We start from the raw sequence: 20,769 nt of genomic DNA, 5'->3' as shown, positions 1-20,769 counted from the left end.
TGTGGCTTGGCACGGGCACTGGCACTGGCTCTGGCTCTGGAGGGGCAACGTGGAGCTCAACAGATGGGGCCCATAAATCAGACTTCTCAGAGTAAGAGTGCTGATTGGATATAAGCTATCTCAGTTCACTCAATCATAAATAACTGATTCTAGGTCAGCACTCTTACCCTGAGATGTCTGATAAATACAACCCAGAATCTTTTTTGTGGCTGAGGTAGGCTTGCTCAAACAGCAGCAGGCTAATGTTAGCAACAATGGCTCAAACATTCTGAGGTAGCTATCTTTGGAGGTATACAGCTTTTGGTGGGTTACTATTGGAGACAGGAAAGGGAAAAGGTTCAGGGAAGGGGTGGAGCTCGATCGCCTTTATGGTTCCTCCAAGTTGGCCTGCCTCGAGGCTAATAAGGTGAAGAGTATAACAATTCATTCAGACTCACACAACCACAAGGCAACGCATATTTCTTGGAATAATCGAGTTAAGGCTAAAGACAGGAACAAAGCTCTGCTCCTTAACCATTCAAACTAAAAAAAAGAATATAGCTAGTCACAGTGTGGCTAGCCTGTTCGGCACTATTTGTGGTTCACTAATTCTAGCAAATCTGTCTGGACCTAAGCTTGGAGGCTCTATTTAGCCAAAGCACATATATTTGGTGTTAATTAGGGCTTTGTTTGTGTAGTGCAGGACTAGAATGTCTTATTACCAGAGGACACCATTGCTAGAAGAAACTTTTGGTATAAGCAGAAAGTCCCCTGATATTAAAACATAATTAGAATTTGGTTCTGTTTTGCTTTGGTGCCATACTTCCTCTGACACACAGAAGTGAAGTAAAACTCTCAGAAATGGACTCTGTGACAATGTAATGTGGTGTGCACTACCTTCCAGAACTATTATTTGGTGGTCCTGTGTGTAAACCTTAGCACACAGATCATAAAGGCATTAAGCTTTGGTCCAAAAGGAAGGAATAGAAGAAAGAGTGTGTTTTCCTATAAGTTAGAATTCATATAAGTGCAGAATAATCATCTACCACTACTGTTAGTGAATGCTTTGAGGCCCATGGAAAGGCCAGGGAAGCCCTTACTCATCAATAGCAGCAGATTTATGTTGTAGTTTTTAGATAAACTAGACATCAAAGGGAAGGGTTTGAAGGGGGCTTTGGTGGGCAGGCCAAGTAGAGAAACCACAAGGAGGTGGAGAGTTGGTGTAATGAGCTTTGAGTCAGTGCTAGCCAGTGCCCGCACCTGTGCCAGGCAGGCTGGCTGAGTGCTGCTCTATGAGGACCTGGCACTGCGCAGGGTGAGCCTGGTTTTGACCCTGTAGAAAGAGAGCAGAGGTGAAAATCAGTGGGAGTCAGTTGGAGCAATCAATCACTTGATTGTCTGATCAGCAATCCTTTACCCTCACAGCCTGTGACCTTGTTTCAGTGTAATTCTCACAGGCTGTGATCCATCACCGTGGCAAGCACTTTACTAAACCCTGTGCAAATCTCATTACTGGTAGATAGGAGCCTTCTGAAACAGAATCAAGCAAGGATGACTCGTCAGAATCTTAAGATTAAAAACGTTTGTTCTGCTAACCCTCCACATATGCTCTAGAAATAGATACAAAAAGTGATTTAAAGGACCCATATTATGGATGAATTTTCCTTGCAATTCTAAAATAAAAGCGTACGATGTAGTGTGTACATGTTCGAAATGTACTTCCTAGTCCATACAGTCCATGTATGCACACTAAGCTGCAAATAAAATAGCCTGTTCGTAATACATTTTTTTGGTCACAAAAACCAAAGCATTTATGCACATCTGCCAATTCAGCCAATACCACTTCAGCTTCACGCTGAAGTTATAAGGAGTGTTTCAGCCTGGACTGCTTTTTGAATGAAGCACAATACAGTTCAGCCAATCAGAGCAGAGTTCATTTACATATATCAATCTTAAAGGTGCGGTAACAAAACAGCATGGTAAATTGTAAAGGGAAAAGAGAGGAAAAAAATAAAACATATGGAAAGTAGGATATGAGCCCTTTCATAAGGTAATAAGATACAAGCACATTGCTGTTGTAACAAATCTCGTATCTCTTTAATGGTCAGATTACAGGAGAAGGAAAAAAGTGTTTATGTAAATTTCACATACTTTTTATACAAGTAATTACTGACTCCAAGCTATATTGCACCGTTTCTATTAGTCCTCCATTTTTCCATAGCCATTATCCAAACTCTATTTATCCCTTACAATAAAACAGTCCATTTTAAGATTGGTATATGTAAATTACTGATTTTCTGATTGGCTGCTCTGTATTGTGCTTCATTCTAAAATGGGTCAAGCCTTAAACAATAACCTAAAAAACAGGGTGTTTTTGCTGCTTTTTTCCATATATGAGCTGTATGGACTGGAGACTGGACAGTATGTTTTGAAACAGTGTTTAAATATCACATCAAAGTATTTATTTTTAAAAAGTTAGGAAAGTTTGGTTTTGAATCATATGGGCCCTTTACCTAATGTAAAAAAATGTTTTTTTTCCTCTAACACGATAGCATCTTGGGGCCGATCTTTGTATCTGAGGCCTACCTGAGACACTAGTTCGATGGCTTGGGCTGGGAGCGCCACTCCATGTTTGGGAATGCCATTGCTCTGAGCATGGTGTCCTCCATCCTCTTCTCTAGGTACAGACCAGCTGTCCTGAGTGCCCTTCCTGCAGAGGAAACTAAAAACAGCATTCCAATAATCAGATTAAGAATCTAATACAGTAACACATTTTTACCCTTACAAGTCATTTTTAAGAGTAGTCAAGTTATTGCTGGTGATAAAAGCCTGGTGTAATTCAATATGAATTATTTCATACGTCACTGAGAAATTCTGTTGAAAGTGTGGATTCTACACTGTCAATTCATAGAACATTTGTGCTTGTAAGTAGAAGAGGAAATATTTTATTATGATTTGAATTTAATGAATTGTTGTATGTAAACAGAATGTAAATAGGATGTTATTAACTCACTATGTAATTATTTATGTAGTTACTGAATTACATTTGAATCATACTGCAAAAGAAAAGTAATAACTCTTGACTTCAAAGATTTAATTTGTTTCAAACAGCATGAATATGCTTCAAATTTCCCACATTAAAAAATCATGCATTATGTTTCTCAGAAATCAGCTCACCTGCGGCGGTATCCAAACATGAGGAACAGCACACAGAAGATGATGCAGGCCATGCCGATGTGGACTCCGACCACTATACCCCCCAACGAACCCTCACTGTCCCTGCAGTTACACTGGCTCTCCTCTGCAGAGACAAAGAACAACATAGGGTCAACACAGACAATCTGCAATTTCCAAGACATACAAAAATCAAATATCACATTTATGATTTTTAAGCCAAAGCAAACATTTGAGTTCCCTCTAAATCAATAGTTATTGCACCTGCTCTGGTTTTAGCAGTGGTTCCATCCTCTGCCAGTGACACCAGTCTCTTGGAGCAGTCACTCTCTCCGTTTCCATTGTAGGCCACGAGTTTGACTTCATACACAGCACCAGGATCTAAGATGGCATTACAAACACATTCATCAAAAGTTCTATGATCATTCATTCACCTCAGACATGCCAGATCTCTCTGATAGATGTTTATTTAACAGGAAGACTATTGATCAGATCTTGAGCGTTGCTCAAGGTTGAACGCCTCTTGGCTCTCTGGCTGCTTAGCCCTCTATTAATTTCATATCACAGACCTGTTTGCATTGTACATGTTTTTACATCTGTACTTTCTTTTTTGATCAAAATTTAATGCTCTTTCTTTTTTTAACTGCTTTTCTTGAAAGCATTCTTTGCATATTACTGTAGCTCGTAGGAATATAGTGCAGTGCTCGACTAAGTATCTTCCCTGGTGATGCTCTTGCAGACATGTAATATAACCATTTTCAGCTCCTGCTTGTTTTGGTGACTTTTTGCTTTCAGTCCTTCTCCACACATCTGGTACAGGTTAATCTCCATGTCGTCTGTCTTTAGGACATACCTGAACTATTTAGACTTTTTATGCACTTTTTAGCAAACTGAAACTAAACCTTTTTGTTCTTAAGGCTTACCAGTGGTTTGTACCTTGTGCTAAACCCTGTGAGGTCATGCTGTTGTATTCTTCACTACACTGAAGGTTCTGTCACGTTTGGATAGTGAGTTCAACAGTTGTTCTTCAGTATTCAAACCATTCTTTGGTCATGTACTATGGTGGTCTTCTGTGTTCTTGCAGCCAAGAAGCAACTAAGCACTCAATCCTCTAGTTACATTTGATTGATAAAAATAGGAGGTTTGTGTATAACATAGTATGGTGGCTGGCAGGACTTAATGCACTGTAAAGTGAAAACAAGCTGTAAACACAGAAAACACTTTCATCAAAATAACAAAATAACATTGTGCTGCATTTTACAAAAGCTCTACAAAATAATAGAACACACTGCAAATTAGATTCTTTGCAAACCTTTAAATTCTATGCAGCATAAGCATCCACCATCCATTTATATGAGCAGATAACTAATATAACTGTATCGTAATGGGAATTAGCTGTAGAGCGTAACTGTTACATATCACATAGCAATGCCAGATATGACTGAGAAATACTGTAGTACAGCTATGAGAGTCTTTAAAAGTCTTCCAGAATCCCACTGTGTTGTGGCTCACTTCCATTGTGTTGTGACTGGCTTTGCAGTGTTTCTGAGGTTGCATACATTTTCTGAGTTTACTCCAATACCTAAACCTAAACATAATCTCAGGCCTAACCCTAATGCTATTGCTAATCAGTTTCAGCAGACTGTAAACAACTTGGGTATGTGGAGATAATATAATATATAATAAAATCAATAAGATCAAACATTTTTCAGTTTTTAAAGAAATGGTGTCTCATTGTATGCATTTACTGTTAACACACTCATTTTTGCTACTCAAGAGCGACGACAGAACACATCTCTAATTTCAAATTTAAGACTGTGTCATGCTGGAATGATGACTGATTATAGTAATACAACTCAAGGGTGGAAGAACAGGTCAATCATATTGCTATTGCTGTGCTGGCTCAGAGTTTGAAATAATTCATATACTGCACATATTTCCAAAACTATTAAAGAGAAAAGTACACATACATGTGCACTCACTCCACTAAACACTAAGGTGAATGCACACACACACACACACACACACACACACACACACACTTACCAAGATGTGCAATCGTGTGGGCATTAGTGTGGCAGGACATCTGAAGTGGACCCTGGAACTCTCCATGGGGGACCCTGCGGTATGACAGCCTGAAGCCCTCGACTTTGCCCGGCTTGTTGGGCAGCTCCCACAGGACTTGTACTGATGTAACATTCACCACTTTAGTGAAAAACGCAGGTGGTGTGGGAACTAGGGTGGGCAAACCGAGAGATTAATATTATTATTAATATTTCCATTATTATTATACAGCAGAGATACAGGGCTTTGCCCAAGGTCATGCTGGCTGAGGAGAGCATAAAGGTGGGTGGACAGTGCAGAGGCTAGCATGAGACAGATGTTCAAACATCTGGAAGGGCAGAAGATCATATTAGAGTCAGGAACAGAACTTAGCAAGACTGAAGGACAGAGAGAGGAGAGAGGAAAGTATACTGTACATTATATCTACACTTCTGGATGAGTGACTATTTGACCTATAGCAAAAAGTATGTGGACACCCCTCCTATTTATTGAATTCAGGTGTTTCAACCACACCCATTGCTAACAGGTGGAAAAAATTAAGCACATAGCCTTGCAATCGCAAAAGACACACATTGGAAATGTTCTATGGAGAGATGAATCATGCTTTACTATCTAACAGTCTAATGGACGGATCTAAATTTGGCAGATGCCAGGAGAACACTACGTGCAGGAATGCATAGTGTCAATAATAAAGTTTGGTGGTGGAAGAAAAATGGTCTGGGGCTGTTTTTCAGGGCTCAGACCCTTAGCTTAAGTTGTTAATGTTATAACATACAAAGACATTTTAGACAACTATATGCTTCCAACTTTGTGGCAACAATTTAGAGAAGGCCCTTTCCTGTTCCAGCAGTTGTGCTCTTTTGACTGAATAGGTAAAATTCCCTCAGACACACTCTAAAACATTGCAGAAAGCCTTCCCGGAAGAGTAGAGGCTGTTATACCCTCAACAGGGGTGGTCAACTCCATATTAATTCCCATGGTTTTGGGCTGTCCAACAAGCTCATATAGGTGCGACATATAGGTGTCCACATACTTTTGGCCACATAGTGTACATAGACACAAAGAAAGAAAGAAAGAATGAAAGAAAGAAAGATTCTAAAGTGATTAAGAGAACTATATAGCCTCAAGAATTAAATAAATAACATTAACAAAATAAAATGAATATGAAGATTGTTTTATATTTCAAAAGTGGTGATTGAACTGGAGGCATATAGAAAATGTACTGTTATTAGGTAATTACAGTATCTATTTTGTCATTTAATGATCAAATGAAATGTGTAAAAATCTGTTTTGCTGTCTAGTTTATAATAATTAAATATACAATGTATAAACGTCTTGTTACTATAACAAGCAATTACAGACCTTTGAATGGTAGTGTATGCAAACTGTGTATGGACTGAGCATGCTGAGAGAATAACTGGGGCAAGACAGTGGCCTAATAACAAGCAATAAACAATCTCAGCAAAAGCAGTACCATCATTCAGCCACTACACAGACACATACCGCCCCCTTGTGTTGTAGCAACGACAGTGCTGGACTCCTGACTAGCCCCCAGCGGTGAGTAGGCCTTCAGGTAGATGGAGTAGGTGGTGGCAGGCTCGAGGTTGGTAAGGTCATGCTGATAGGTGGTCTTGCTGACAGCTTCTTGTAGCTCTTTGCTGTCTGGCTCTGTAATCAATGTTCAGTCAAATACATATTAAAAGGGAATTCCACTACTTACTTTCACATTTCTTAAAAACGTAAGATGTAAACAAAGTTACACCGAGTGGTTTGATGTGAAATGTTCCATTCTAGAGAAACTTCTAGAGTCTAAGAACCAGATCTCAAAAGTATTTAATTCCTCACAGAAAGTTATTGTATGAAATGACTACAAATACTCTGCCTGATGCCTGAGACATTGTGTACCGCTAGTTTAACAAAGTGATTTTTGGCTAAAATATATTTTTAAATGTATTTATGGTGGAGTGGTACATGCAGGACGTGGTAAGGCAAAAAAGTCCCCAAAGAAAACCTTTTTTCAGATCCCTGCTAGAAAAACCAGCTTAGACCAGCATGACTCATCACCACCAAAATCAGCATATGTTGTGTTTTGGATACTGGTATGCTGGTCAGCAGAAATGGAAGTTGAAGAGCTGATCACTACATAAACCAACATATGTTGTGTTTTGATGCTGGTATGCTGATCAACCAGCATGACCATGCTGGGGTGACCAGCTAAACCAGAACCAGACCAGCATAAACCAGCATAGACCAGCTTAGACCAGCATGAAATACTTGCTGATCTTTGCTGTTTTTTTCAGCAAGGATTTCACACTATTTTACCATTATCAGCATTATAAAACTCAGAAGGCACATGTAGGTTTACAGGTCCTTTTGAATAGTAGACATTGCAACATCTGGTTCCTACCACTGTTGTACAAACTTTTGATGGAAGTAGTGGTATCAAACAACAGTTGGCAATGTGTAAGATATTACATGATGTTTTAAACATTAGAAATTGGACAGTAGACAGAAATAAAGTTACTCACCCCCAATTTTGCGAATATGCAGCACGTATCCAATGATGCTGTCAGTGACCTCTGTCGGAGGCTGGACCCAGGAGAGCTGCAGGGTAGTTTTGGACAGAGCTGTGGCCTTCAGGCCCTGAGGAGAGTCGGGCAGCTCCTTGGCCAGAGATACAGCCAGACGAGCACTTGCCTGGTTGGTTCCTGCACTGTTCTCAGCTATGCACTGATAGATGGCCTCATCTTCAGGCGTGATGCGAGTAACTGCTAGGGTACTGAAAATGAGAATGAAAAATAATTATAGCATAGATAGTACAAAAAAGGATAATTCAGTGTAAAATGTTGTAATCTTAAAAATAAATTATTATAAAATCACTGACAAACATATCATATGGATAATGGATAACTTTAATATAAACTTCAACAAGACATTTTTCACTCAGTTACTCACACGCTAGGGTCAAATACATAAAGCAAGTGGAGAGTGCCATCTTGTGGTAAAACTTGGGAATTGCAATGCAGTCATGGGGAAAATTACTGCTATTGGCTGTTATGCAATTAAATAGACAACCAACCACCATATAATTCTTACATCATTAACTAAACTTTATGTAATTTATCCCCTGACAAAAATAGATGTCAGAACTTAAAACCATTTCTATGTGCATGTCGTTGGGCACTAAGAATGAGCCTGTGCGCACCTGTTGTTGTTGGTGAGTTTAACGTTATCTCCAGGTGTGAGGACCTTGCCGTTCCTCAGCCAGATGAGGTGAGGTTCAGGAACTCCTTGAGCTACACAGGTGAACACAGCACTGCCCCCTGCAGGTTTAGACACAGACTGCGGCCACTGGAGGAACTCTGGAGGAGCTGTGCAGAGAAGCAGGTGGCAGGAAGTGTGAATGAGGTGAAACAAGAAAATGTTGTAGATTTAAATGCAAGGAAACATTAAGGAGAAACATAAAAAGAAGAAGAGCACTGATTAGAACATAAATTCAGTAGACTGAAGAGGGAGATTCTGCATAGAGAGAAGATACGGATCTAAATCACCCTTATCTGCTTATCTACACCAGCTTTGAGAGAGGATTCAACACTGAAAGCACAGAGAATGATGGTGTTATATTTAAGATTTCAACAGATTTCAAAGCCAATAAACATGCCAGAGAAAACCAGAGAAGCTCAAAGAGCATTTTATCTTGAACTTAGCTACTCTGTCTTGATCTTGACCTTAAACTCATATTATCTAAACTTGATCTCTCTCACTGAGTGACCCCTATGGACCCTTCCACTGCACAGTAGGACAGATGCGGGTTTGTCGTTCCACATGACACCTCTTCAACGGCCTCACAATGGCCGTGCATATATGTAGAGCTCTCCAGACCCCTGCACCATGCATCTCATTGATCTATTGACACCAGCTATAACTAACCCCCCACCAGACCCCCCCAAACCCCCCAGAGAAGAACCTCTACACGCCTGAGAAGAGGGTCTGGAGGGGATCCAGGGAGGTGTGAAAGGTCAGGGGTCAAAGGGAAGCCTATTTCTATAGAGAACCATTCATCAATGTGGGCACAGATCCTTAGGCCAGCATAGATTTCTTCACCATGGGGCCCCAGTTTGTGATAACAAATATAGATCAGAATGGACCCTAAATACTCTTCTAATCTTACAAATACTCTGAAGAAAAAGGATTTTAGAAAATTTAATATGGTAAAACACACTCATCTAAAAATCAAGATTTTAATGAGAAAGTAGGGTGGGCTGCCAGATCTAATAAAAAGAAACTCATTTATCAGACAGTGGGGTGCAAAATCTGAGACCACTAGTGAAAATGCTTCTATGTTGTATTCTTTTCTAATTTAATGCAACATTTGTCATAGTTAATTATATTATAAGCATATTCAGAAATTTTTCAAATTCAGAAATTTGTAGTATTTGATATCTGAACATATATATATATAGATAGATAGACAGACATATAGATAGATAGCCAACCATATTTTAAGCTATTTGGAGTAGAGGCTTTGGGTGATATTGTGAGGGGTGGGCAGTGGGGTATGTATGATGAGACTATTGTGGGTCAGAATAGAATAGGTTACTCCAGACAAAACCCTGTGAGTTAGAAGAGGGTGCTGTTAATCCACCAAATCACACTTTCCTCCATATCCTAGAAGAATGCTTCACACTCTTTCTTCAGTGAAAATTAGAAACACAGAAAGATCTCTGAGAGGGTGTGAATTGATGCTGGTCTCTAAGAGGTCCACAGCTGTCAGATTTTTATATTTTCATTTTTGGGTGTTATTTTACCATTTCTAAACAGAAATACTAAACACAATACAACAGAGCCTTGATGTTCACCAAATGCAAAGTTCATTTGTTCATTACTGTTTCCTTCCTGTCATTAAGAAAAACCTGTTTTAGTGTAAAATCAGTGTAAAAGTGTAAAATGAGGAGAGAGCTGTTAAAGGGGTCTTTGGGGGATTGTTGTCCACTTTTATGGCTGATCAGCTGTCTCTTTACAGCTGAGCCCTAACTGACAGCTCCACACACTCACATCAACCAATCCATAGCGCAGTATTGATCAGTTAACCTGTGAGCACGATCATAGAGCTGACCTTGAGCATGAGCAAGAGGTCATTCTTCATGCATTTCTATGTTTTGTTTTTTAGTCTTATGGCATTAATGAGCATCATTAGCTGTCTAAACATAAGTCTTGTCATAAGAAAAATTTCTCTGACATTTTACAAGAAAAGTCTTCTTAATAAAACATATGTTAAAGAAGCACTCCGGCCAAATGGCTACATCTGATGTACATATGCTTGCTCACATTCTATAGTGGTGCTGCAGTGGTCTCTGTTGTGAAATTCCCCAGTTTTAAGGCTTGGAAAACCCTGTTGTGATGATGTATCTTGACGGTAGAAGATAATTTTGAAAAACTAGAAGGGCTTTGCTTGTTTGATTTTTCTCCCACTAACATGCTAATTCAGAGGAAAGCCAGATAGCTAAGGTTACCGCTTCAAAGTTCAACATCATGTCTGTATTTTTTAGCCTCTACATAAGTGGCAATGCTAGCAGTCAGGATTTGTTTATAGTTAAATGATGGATTGGCACAATGCATGCTGAGTATTGTAGTGAGAGAATGCTAGTAAACAAAAATTCAAAAAGCAACAGAAAATTGTAAACTGAAAATGAGTGATGCAATACTGTGCTACAGAATATTACAAAACATGTCAAATTAAATTTTTAGTGTTTGTTTTATGCCAAAATTGAATGTAATGTGATAGGTTATATAGGTTCATTGTAAGAAAGTGACTGTATGTTTTGAAGGAAAAAACATAGTTAACGCTTTTCAAAGTTGTATTGGCCAAGAAGTGTTCACAAAATGTAAAGAGTTGTTGGTATTTTCAAATGAAGAAAAACATCACATAATAAATTACAAAAATGAAACTAAGTTATGAGTTTTTTACAGTGACAACTGTATAACTGCTTCACATTGAACAAATGCATGAAAAACAGAACTGCATAAGACTGGAGTAAATATTTGAAGTTATGGCTAGAGAACTCTATTGCACTGGACACTTGTATGTCATATTTAAGTTTTTGTGTCAGGTACTGACACTCAAGACATAATGCTATAAATGACAATATTGGTCAGAGAAATTTTCCCCCTGACTATGGGAAAACCCCACTGGTGATATGGCAGCTGTTGGATCTGCATTTTAAAGCCCTTCAATGATTCCTCTATCATTTTTCATATGAGAATTTACACCCCAAATAAGCAGAGATAAAGGAGTGAATGAACACAAAGCCACATGCTCCCCGCCTTGAACTTCGTCTCCCTATGCCTGACCACCAGCTGTGACGAGAACAACTGACCCCTCCACTGTGGTGTAAAATGTGGGGGCAGGGGTGTGAAGGGTTGGGGGTGCATGGACTGGACTGTCACCCTTTCTCATTTGGGAGTCATAAATTCTGCCTGACTCCGCCCTTCATCTGCTGTCTGTCAGGCCAGACTCCGCCCTCCCCTGCCTCGCTTCGACTGCTCTCCTCAGCAGCCGCTGGGACAATGTCAAAGGTGAGAAATGACAGGTCAGAGGCCAGAGGTAGTTGTTTGTTGCACTAAAAACACAAAAACACGTTTCTGTTCTGACTGTCTACATCTCTTCCCTTCCTTCAGCTTCTGTTTGGATCAAAACTCCTGACTGGGTCAAGTACAGAGAGGAGTGTTAGAGCAAAGTCTGTGTGAAAAAGCAGCTCTCTCTGACCCTCACACACACACACACACACACACACACACACACACACACACACACACACACACATACACATACTGAAAATCACGCTACACATTAACTACAGCGTGAGGTTTAAACTTGACTGGGTCTATTACAGTATAAGATAACAGTAACACTATTTTAAGGAACATGTATTGAGGATTATTAAGGTCTTTTTCATCGTTCAATAAGGCCAAAATTAGGCTCTGTGTACTACGCATTAAGCTTAATTCATAATGACCTGTACTAGCATGTAATTGGAGGTATGTTCTGTGGAAAGCTCTAATTACAATATTATTAGTTGTAATAATGCAAAATAAACACTTGCCAGTTACTGAGTACAAACTAATCATCTAAACCGACATATTATTGTGTATAATTGGGAACATTTTATTCTCATAGGTTCAAAGTAATGTTGCTTCTAGAGTTCATTACAGTAGAGCTAATATGAGTTCGATAAGTCATTAATATTTCAAGATGTGTTTCGTATTCTAATGTAGATTATTAGTCAACACTGATTAGAAGCGAAAAAGTTTTCAATAAGTTAATTTGCATCACATATTTTAAAGTAAAGATCAATTTCATGCTTTTTTGGTTGTAAAAAACAAACTTTTTAAGTTAGTTTCAACTCTTATTATCAATAATATTTCATTTATATTTTAAAAACACTTAATATTTAATTATTTATCAAATACTGTTGTATGTTAAACATTGTATTTTGTTGCTTTTTAATAAAAGCTAAAATCTACTGTAATGCACAGCCTCGAGGGGCTTGTTTTTTTATAGACTCATTTGAAATATCTACAGTAAGTGGGCTTAAAAGTGTGTTTACAAGTTACTAAACAAATGATAATAACAGAATTACTCCTAAGTATGTCCTGTGCAAAGCCAAGTTCAGGTCATCATAGAAATACTGAAATGCAATATCTTTGGATGCTGAATCTTGTGAATATTCTCCTGTGCTGCACTGGACTTTCTGTTTTCTTCCAGATGGCTGGATTTAACACAGTATCTGAGGCTTTAGGAATGGCTTAGGATTGGATGTTTCCAATTTTGGCGGAAACTCATAAGCTCTTTGTTCTTCTGTTACCCCAGAAGTGAATCAATAAATTAATGAATATATTAAAGATTACTCCCCAATGACTGCATTGCCAAAGCTCTTGGAAAAGACTGATAGGGGGAAGTATTGATTGATCAGGTCAACAATGGACACTTGGGATATAGATGGGAGAAAATACAGCTGGGTGAAGGTTTTAACGGATAGAAAGAAGCATGAGGATAATTTTAGTCCTGCTTTAAGTGTTGTGAGACCCCACCAGACAATAATTAGAGTCAAATACGGCTCTGTCTCTTGTTATAAACTGTCAAAAGAATGGATTCTATTGCAATGCTTGAGTTTTTGTCACTGTGGTACTGGCTATTGCAGTCTATGTGCTGTTTGTGAATTTTAAGGAGGCTTATTTTCTTTCCAAAACTGCAGCTCTGAATCTGAATCTCACTGTTAACAAATTATAGAATTGTACCTTAATTTGAAGCAATATGTGTCTTCTTTTCGGGTACGAAATATAGTAGTTTATAACTACTTCTCACTAACAAAATAACACATAACAGTCCATGTTCTATGACCATTAATGGCCATGTTGTGGTACTTACTGACACATTGTCAGGCTGCCCTGAAGATATCCAATTAGAGGAGGTAATGCCATAGAGAAATACGAGCAGGCTAAGCATATAGACAGGAGCAAAGTGATGGATGAGCTATGTCACCAAGAGGCAAGGAGGGGGGAGGCTCCTAATGGCAGACTCCATTACCCACGCTGCACCCCTCCACCCTCAAGTCCAGCTGGACAGTACCATCAGCGCTTAATTACCAAAAATGCTAGTCAAGGGTCTCACACCATTGGTGTAAAGGAGGAGGAAGGAAGACCCCCTCCCCTTGTGGCAAGGGGCAAAGGTGAGAGAGAGAGAGAGCCTGAATATTGACTTCTCACATGCTCCTGACCAATCAGCTTCCAGCAGTCACGTCCAAATCCAATTCAGGTTGATGTCTGGCCATCACTGCACCCAAAGTGGTCCTACCCTCATTAGCCTTACACACACAAACACACTCTTCTCATTGCCATGTGCATCTGTCTGTGTCATGCTTCACTGCACTGTCAGTAAGTTCTCAGGAAACAGCACTCAGGCTGTGTTGGAGATTCAGAGAGTGACTTCAGCTTCAGGTCAAGATGGAGTGTTGATATGTACACAAACAATACTTTTTAAACACATTACATTACTCAGCTTCTCCACATGGACTCTTAAAAATAAATGTTACTGATGATTTTTGGCTTGGATGTATGCTTGTACGGTTTTATGAAAACCTTATAGGTATATAACCTTTACGTGATATCATTGTTGTCATGTCAAAACCACTTTACATCATTTCAACATGATAGACGCCTTTTGCATTGTATTTCATATATAGCAATTAGTCTAAATCAGTTGGAATAGAATCTTCCAACTAATTACTAATTATTTTCCACTAAACGTTAAGAACGTGTTTTTCTTCTACTGTAAAGTTACCATTTTACAAGAAGAATAGCGTTCATTACAATACTTGCATTTTGTCACCTTTTCTAGTGGAGATTTTGAAATTAGATCTTCTAAAAGGAACACGTTATTGCCTTTTCATCCATCAGAAAATAAATAGCGGCAAATACGACTCTGTCTCTTGTTGTTAACTGTAGAAAGAATGGCTTAGAGGTTTAACATAGAGGTTCTTTAAACATTAAAAAGGTTCGTCACACTCACAAATCTCATTTACAAATAACGGTTCTTTAAAGAAACTTCAATCAAAAGGTTCTTAAGTGGTTCATCAGTGCCAACGCTCTAAAGAACCAGTTCTGCTACACTTAAATACTTAAGAGTGTATCATGCTAAGGGTGATACATTCACCTATGAAATGATGTATCACATCAGTATATTGTCATAACTCACAGCAAAACCTCACATCTCAGATGGCAAATTTATAGAGGAAGCCAAAAAAGTTCTTAACTCTAATACAATTTATGTATTTAGATTTCATTCTAATCATTTTGGATCATTTCTATTATTCCATTAGTTCACACAGTATAAAGGGCAGATATCATGTTCAAATCGTGCAGAAACTAAGGACTATGGACAGTTGTTTTTGATAGTTCCCCACAGATTATCAACAGATGCTAAAATTATTAACAAACTATCTGGTGAAACTTAACACTGTTAATGTTAGGGTTAGGATTAAAGTTAAAGTTCAGTTGAATCGAACAGATATGTAGAATGTTAGTTAAAGGGAATCCCCCTTTTTAAAAAAGAATTATAATATAATAGAATATAAAAGTAATTATATCATTAAGATTTGAACAAAGTCATTCAGAGTGCAGATGTTCCATTGTAGAGAAACTGAGTCAGAATTGACTAAATAATGAGGTAAAAAAAGGCAAAACATCACCCAAAGAAAAGTTTTCTGATTTACTATCTTGCCATTGTCAACATTTACATACAAAACTTATATACATACAACACGTATAGGTCTACTGTTCATTTTGGATATTAAATAAAATGGCTATATTTGCACTACAGAGTTGGTATCTTTTCAATTTCACATCCGACCACTCTGATTGAGTTTGTTTACATCTCAACTACTGAATCTTGCAGATATTTGGAAAAAATGGTGGAATTCCCACTTAGAGACAAGAGGAGCAACTACAAACCAGAGTGAAGCATAATATGATTTAATTTGAGAGGATGTATTGAGGGGGCTTACCTTGCACTACCAGTCTGCCCAGAGCCGTACGCCTCATCCTGGTTCCGGGTCGATTGGCAGCACAAACATACACTCCGGAGTGCTGCAGAGACACGTCGGAGATCATCAGGTTCCCTGTGCCCAGAACCTGAATACCTTCTACACCTATGGATCTCCCATCTGAAAAAAACATACACAAAAACACAGTCAGATTTTGAGCTGTTATAAACAGTAAACAAATAAACCTGATGCATCCATCTAAAGCATCCTTGATCAGTTTGACTGAAACTGTGAGGATACTAACCCAGTCTGCTCCAAGACACAATGGGCCTGGGATTTCCAGTGGCAATGCACTCCAAAATGGCAGTCTGATGGACAGTGATGGTGAGGTTCTGAGGGCCAGATAGAATGACTGGTTCCTTATAAATGCGTGGAGCTCCACCTAACAGAAAATGTAAAAATAAAAGAGATGATGAGTCCGGGACTCAAAGCAATCTGCTGAAACTGAAACTAGCATGACATTTGACATCATGGCATTTCAAATAATAAGCAGCCTTCATAAAATAACAAACATGTCATATCAATTTTATGTCATATAAAGGTTGTATGATTACTGTTCTATGAAGTATACATGCAGCAAACCACAGGTATAGCAGAAACAACAAGAAGTCATAAGCTACTTGTTTTATCCCAAACATGATGTCTCTTAAAGTAGTAGTCACTGACCAGTGACGTTGAGCTGGGCTTCATGGCTGTAGCGAGTGTTAGCAATGTTGATGGCTACACAGCGGTACACTCCAGCATCTGACCGCTTTGTTCCTGTGATCTGCAGGATGCCCATGGGGAGAAGAGTGAACCTGAAAGGGGAAGGAGGGGTTGAATAAGTGATGTGAGTAAAGTTAAGAAATGGCATAATAGGGGATCGATGGGGAGAATATACAAACATAGAAAAATAACTGATATGAGTCTCCATATTACCTGTTATCTGATGTGCTTATGGCCATGCGGTCTTTCTCCCAGGTGATATTAGCCTCTGGAATGCTGTTCACCTGGCACTGGAAACGCGCCACTCCTCCTTCCTCCACTGTCATAGACTCTGGGTGAGTGTGAAACTTAGGAAGGGCTGTGTGGGACAGACAGACAGCAGGTGAGTGCCAATGGAAGGGGTGACAAAAGTAATACTATGATATTTTGTACTTTTAATAGAAATGAAGATACAGAAGCTTAAAGCATCATTACTGCTATCTTATTTAATGCGTCATTGGCAACACATTCAGAGACACCTTAATAAAACCTGCCTCAAGAGTCATGTGCATGTTTATGTCAGCCACAGTAAAATGCATCAGCATTTGGAATTGGAGCTTTCTGTGTACTACTGTGTTTTTTATCACATTGTAAATAAAGCATAATGCTGCTTTTGTTCTCAGATGCTCTTTAACAGTGATTATTCTGACAACAAGATGCAACCTGGAGTGGACTGACATGTTGTGAACAGTTACACATGCCTGCAGAAAGTTACACCAAGCTTTGTGACGGTTTTTATTTTTAAAAGCTATAATGTTCTTTGTTGCTTCATGCTTGATCATTCTTCACATACATGGTAAAGCACTGGTTGTTTGAATGTAGATCATCTAGGAACAGGATGAGGTGCTTAGAGTACAGAGGGTACTCCAAATAATCTGCTCATTTGCATAATCAATAAATGGGTGTCAGGAGTGCCTCCAAATGGGAGAGCATTGCCATGGAAACTTCAGGACAGGGACAATTACATATAGGATCAATCTGGTTTATTGGGCCAAAGGGAGAGTTAAAGGTAAATGAGCAACAAGAGGATATGATCCATATGCATAAAGTAAGTTTTGTTATATCTATTACTATTAAGTTACTATAATCTATGAATTTTATTTAATCCTTTACATATAACAGCATGCAAAGATGCTTACAGTGAATGTCACTGCTAAACAAAACAAGCATCTCCAAAATGGCAACTTTACAGCAGAAGACAAAAACTTTAATGTAGATAAACAGATTTAATTACAAGCCATTTTGGAGCATTTGTGTTGGTCTGTTCATCATGACATTTTCACAAAATGTAAAGGGAAGCTGCTGTGTTTAAATGATGTAGAAAAATAAACTGAAAAATGGAGATACCTTTATTTTTGCAAGAATTATGTAAATACTCTTACTTGTTTTTAAGCATATTGTCATTGTCCTAAATTAATAAATAAATAAATAAATAATGTGTATCTCCATTTTTTTCATGAAATTGTTACAAAATTACTTGGAATAAAATCTCTTTCCACTAACTTGCATTAAAAATGTTTTTGCCCTATCAGCCCTACAATAAATATTTTAACCTTTAAGTTCAGTGAACATCACATATTAAGTTAACACTATGTTATCATATGTGTTACATTGTTAACTTATTTAAAATACAATAACGTTACATTTTTAAAGTAGCCAACCTACTTACTTTTTAAAGTAAGTATATTAGTTTTTTACCATGAGGGGTTAAATGTCCTATGATATCTTTTATAAGTCAAAAATATACACTTATACTAAGTATAATGACAAATGTATTATAATGCTTTCTAAAGTATAAGGACAAATATGAGTTTGTTCTGTATTGTATCATCCCTCTGTGGGTGATCCTGTTCCACTGCACTTACATGCAAGCTGGACGCGAGCCTTGCGGCTGACCAGCATGCCGAAGCGATTCTGGGCAGCACAGTGGTATTCCCCAGCGTCAGTGGCATCTCCGTCTCGTCTTTTCTGGAAGCTGCGGATCAACAGGGTGCCGTTGGACATAATTTTGGCCCGTGTACCAGGTCCTGTGGGCACTGGTTCCCCATTCTTAAGCCACGATACAGTGATGGGACCCTCGCCCTCCACCTTGCAGTCCAGCATGAGGGGTCTCTCCCGCACCGCGATAACATCATTGGGCTCCAGCAGAAAGGCCAGCTCCGAGCCATTACTTACACCTGAACATGAGAGAGGGAGCACTGGTCAGAGCTGAGACAGACAGACTCTCATTGCTAGAATGGGTGAGGTCTGGTTAATGTCATCTGAGGTTCTCCTCTCATCGGTAGAATAGGTGAAGTACTGCTAATGAAATCTGAGGTTCTACTCTCATTGGTAGAATGAGTGTGGTCTTGCCAATTTTATCTGAGGTTCTGCTCTCATTGGTAGAATGGGTGAGATATTGCTAATCTTATCTAAGGTTCTACTCTGATTGGTAGAATGGGTGAGATATTGCTAATCTTATCTAAGGTTCTACTCTGATTGGTAGAATGGGTGAGGTCTTGCAATGTTATCTGAGGTTCTGCTTTCATTGGTAGAATGGATGTGGTCTTTTTAATGTTATCTGAGGTTCTACTCTCACTGGTAGAATGGGTGTGGTCTTGCTAATGTTATCTGAGGTTCTGCTCTTACTGATAGAATAGGTGAGGTCTTGCTAATGTTATTTGAGGTTCTACTCTGATTGGTAGAATGGGTGTGGTCTTAATCATTTATCTGAGGTTCTACTCTCATTGGTAAAATGGGTGAGGTCTTGCTAATGTTATCTGAGGTTCTACTCTCATGAGATGCACATAAACTAGCAATAATCACAAAATGAGGCCAGATTTTAATTTTCTTTTTTATCCTTGTTAATTTTGTTAACTACTAAGTATTGCTTAACTGCTGTGGAAAAACTGGAGTAAAGTACATAAAATGGATCATTGCAAAGTTTTATGCAATTAACTTCTTTTTTCTTCCATTTTTTTCCTGTTACAAAGAAAGGAATGTGTATAAGAGCCCTAAGGTCCTAAGAGTAGACCTTTCAGATTCCAAACTGGACTCAGTATCCCCTTCAACTTTGTTTCACTAAACCAAACCAAGCCATAGCAATAAGGCCAAATGCTTTGTAGCCACTGAGCCAAAAAGGTCTGTCACAAAGGCAGATGTGGGCCCAAAGACTAGTGAAGGTTATGAGGTTATGAGGTCAAGTTAGGGGAGCCACTTTTGAGTAAGCCCACCCTGATGACAAAAGCACTGTGACGACTCCCTTTCCCAACTCTCGGAAAAAAATGCAATCAACCACTAGGAACCATCAGCTCCTCTCTCAGATTGGGCCATCTGCCCCCTACTTATGCAAACCCCCACCCTTCCACACCCCCCACCCAGACCCCACTTTCCATTCACTCTGACTCGGAGGTGACTTTCCCATGCCACTGGCTCACCCTGGTCCTCTCTCAGTGTCAACTCTTACACCACGGCTGTTTCCCCTATTCTTTTTCCTTTTCAGAGGAACGTCCCCAGACTCACGTCAACCCTAATGCCCTAAAATGACCCTGGGAGATAGCCACTGCCTCCTTCCCAGCTGTTGTTGGGGGACAACGTTCAAGAATAAGTCTGCTCTTGAACTTGCACTAGATGAATTAGCAATCTGCCGCATCTGTTATGTGGACACAAGTAACCCCCAAACCAATATGCACTTCACTCACATCATGGCTCTAATGACTGAGACCCTTAAGCTTGCACCTGCTGTAATTCCTGCTCTTAACCACCAGCCTATATTCTGATGCTGAGTCAAGTACACAGCATTTGTCAGCAGCACTTTAGTCTCTTTAAACACATTTTAAGTATTCCATGTCTCTGAAAGTGATCTACTCACCGAGCTCATTAAGCTGCTCTACCATACCATGCATTATACTCCACTTCACCAACATTTAGCCAGATTTACAGAATGATAACACCTTGCATATGATTAAAAATAAAGGTTACTAAATTGTTTTTGGTGTGGAAGCACAGTTCTAGGAAAAAAATTCTCAGGCTTATTATTTGGTAATGGAAAACAATGCAAACTGGCTGAGTTATTCTTAGGTTATAGGAGTGAGGAATGGAAGTTGGGCAATTTAACAGGATAATGGGTATAGAACGTTTACATTATATGGAAGTTCTTGAAATTTGCAAAAACAGGTTCTTTAAAGAAGTGGTTCTTCTGTGGTAATGCTTTCTTCTTGGCACCTTT

The 20,769-nt window shown here is 38.9% G+C and overlaps 1 protein-coding gene across 1 annotated transcript; it reads right to left on the bottom strand.

Moving 5' to 3' along the window:
• Positions 1-1,222: 1,222 nt before the first annotated feature.
• si:ch211-57n23.4 (immunoglobulin superfamily DCC subclass member 3) lies at positions 1,223-20,446 on the bottom strand. Its single transcript, XM_036565505.1, has 14 exons — positions 20,413-20,446; positions 18,428-18,739; positions 16,737-16,881; positions 16,485-16,615; positions 16,063-16,200; positions 15,780-15,938; positions 8,423-8,588; positions 7,746-7,996; positions 6,721-6,885; positions 5,200-5,388; positions 3,418-3,534; positions 3,157-3,280; positions 2,566-2,701; positions 1,223-1,312 (listed from the first exon to the last, which is right to left on the bottom strand). The coding sequence occupies exons 1-14, from the start codon at positions 20,444-20,446 to the stop codon at positions 1,223-1,225; spliced, it is 2,157 nt and encodes a 718-aa protein (XP_036421398.1).
• Between the last annotated feature and the right edge of the window lie 323 nt (positions 20,447-20,769).

This window comes from Colossoma macropomum, unplaced genomic scaffold, assembly GCF_904425465.1.
Source record: "Colossoma macropomum unplaced genomic scaffold, Colossoma_macropomum, whole genome shotgun sequence".
NCBI classification, from domain to species: Eukaryota; Metazoa; Chordata; class Actinopteri; order Characiformes; family Serrasalmidae; genus Colossoma; species Colossoma macropomum.
This window is presented reverse-complemented; position numbering and strand designations above follow the sequence as displayed.

Excerpts from the sequence above, each read along its gene's own strand:
- si:ch211-57n23.4 (XM_036565505.1), bottom strand. The coding sequence starts at position 20,446 with ATGCATGGTATGGTAGAGCAGCTTAATGAGCTCG. Across the intron at positions 16,616-16,736 it reads ATAAGCACATCAGATAACAG|GTTCACTCTTCTCCCCATGG; the intron begins GTAATATGGAGA and ends TTCCCCTTTCAG. Across the intron at positions 8,589-15,779 it reads GGGCAGACTGGTAGTGCAAG|CTCCTCCAGAGTTCCTCCAG; the intron begins GTAAGCCCCCTC and ends TTCTCTGCACAG.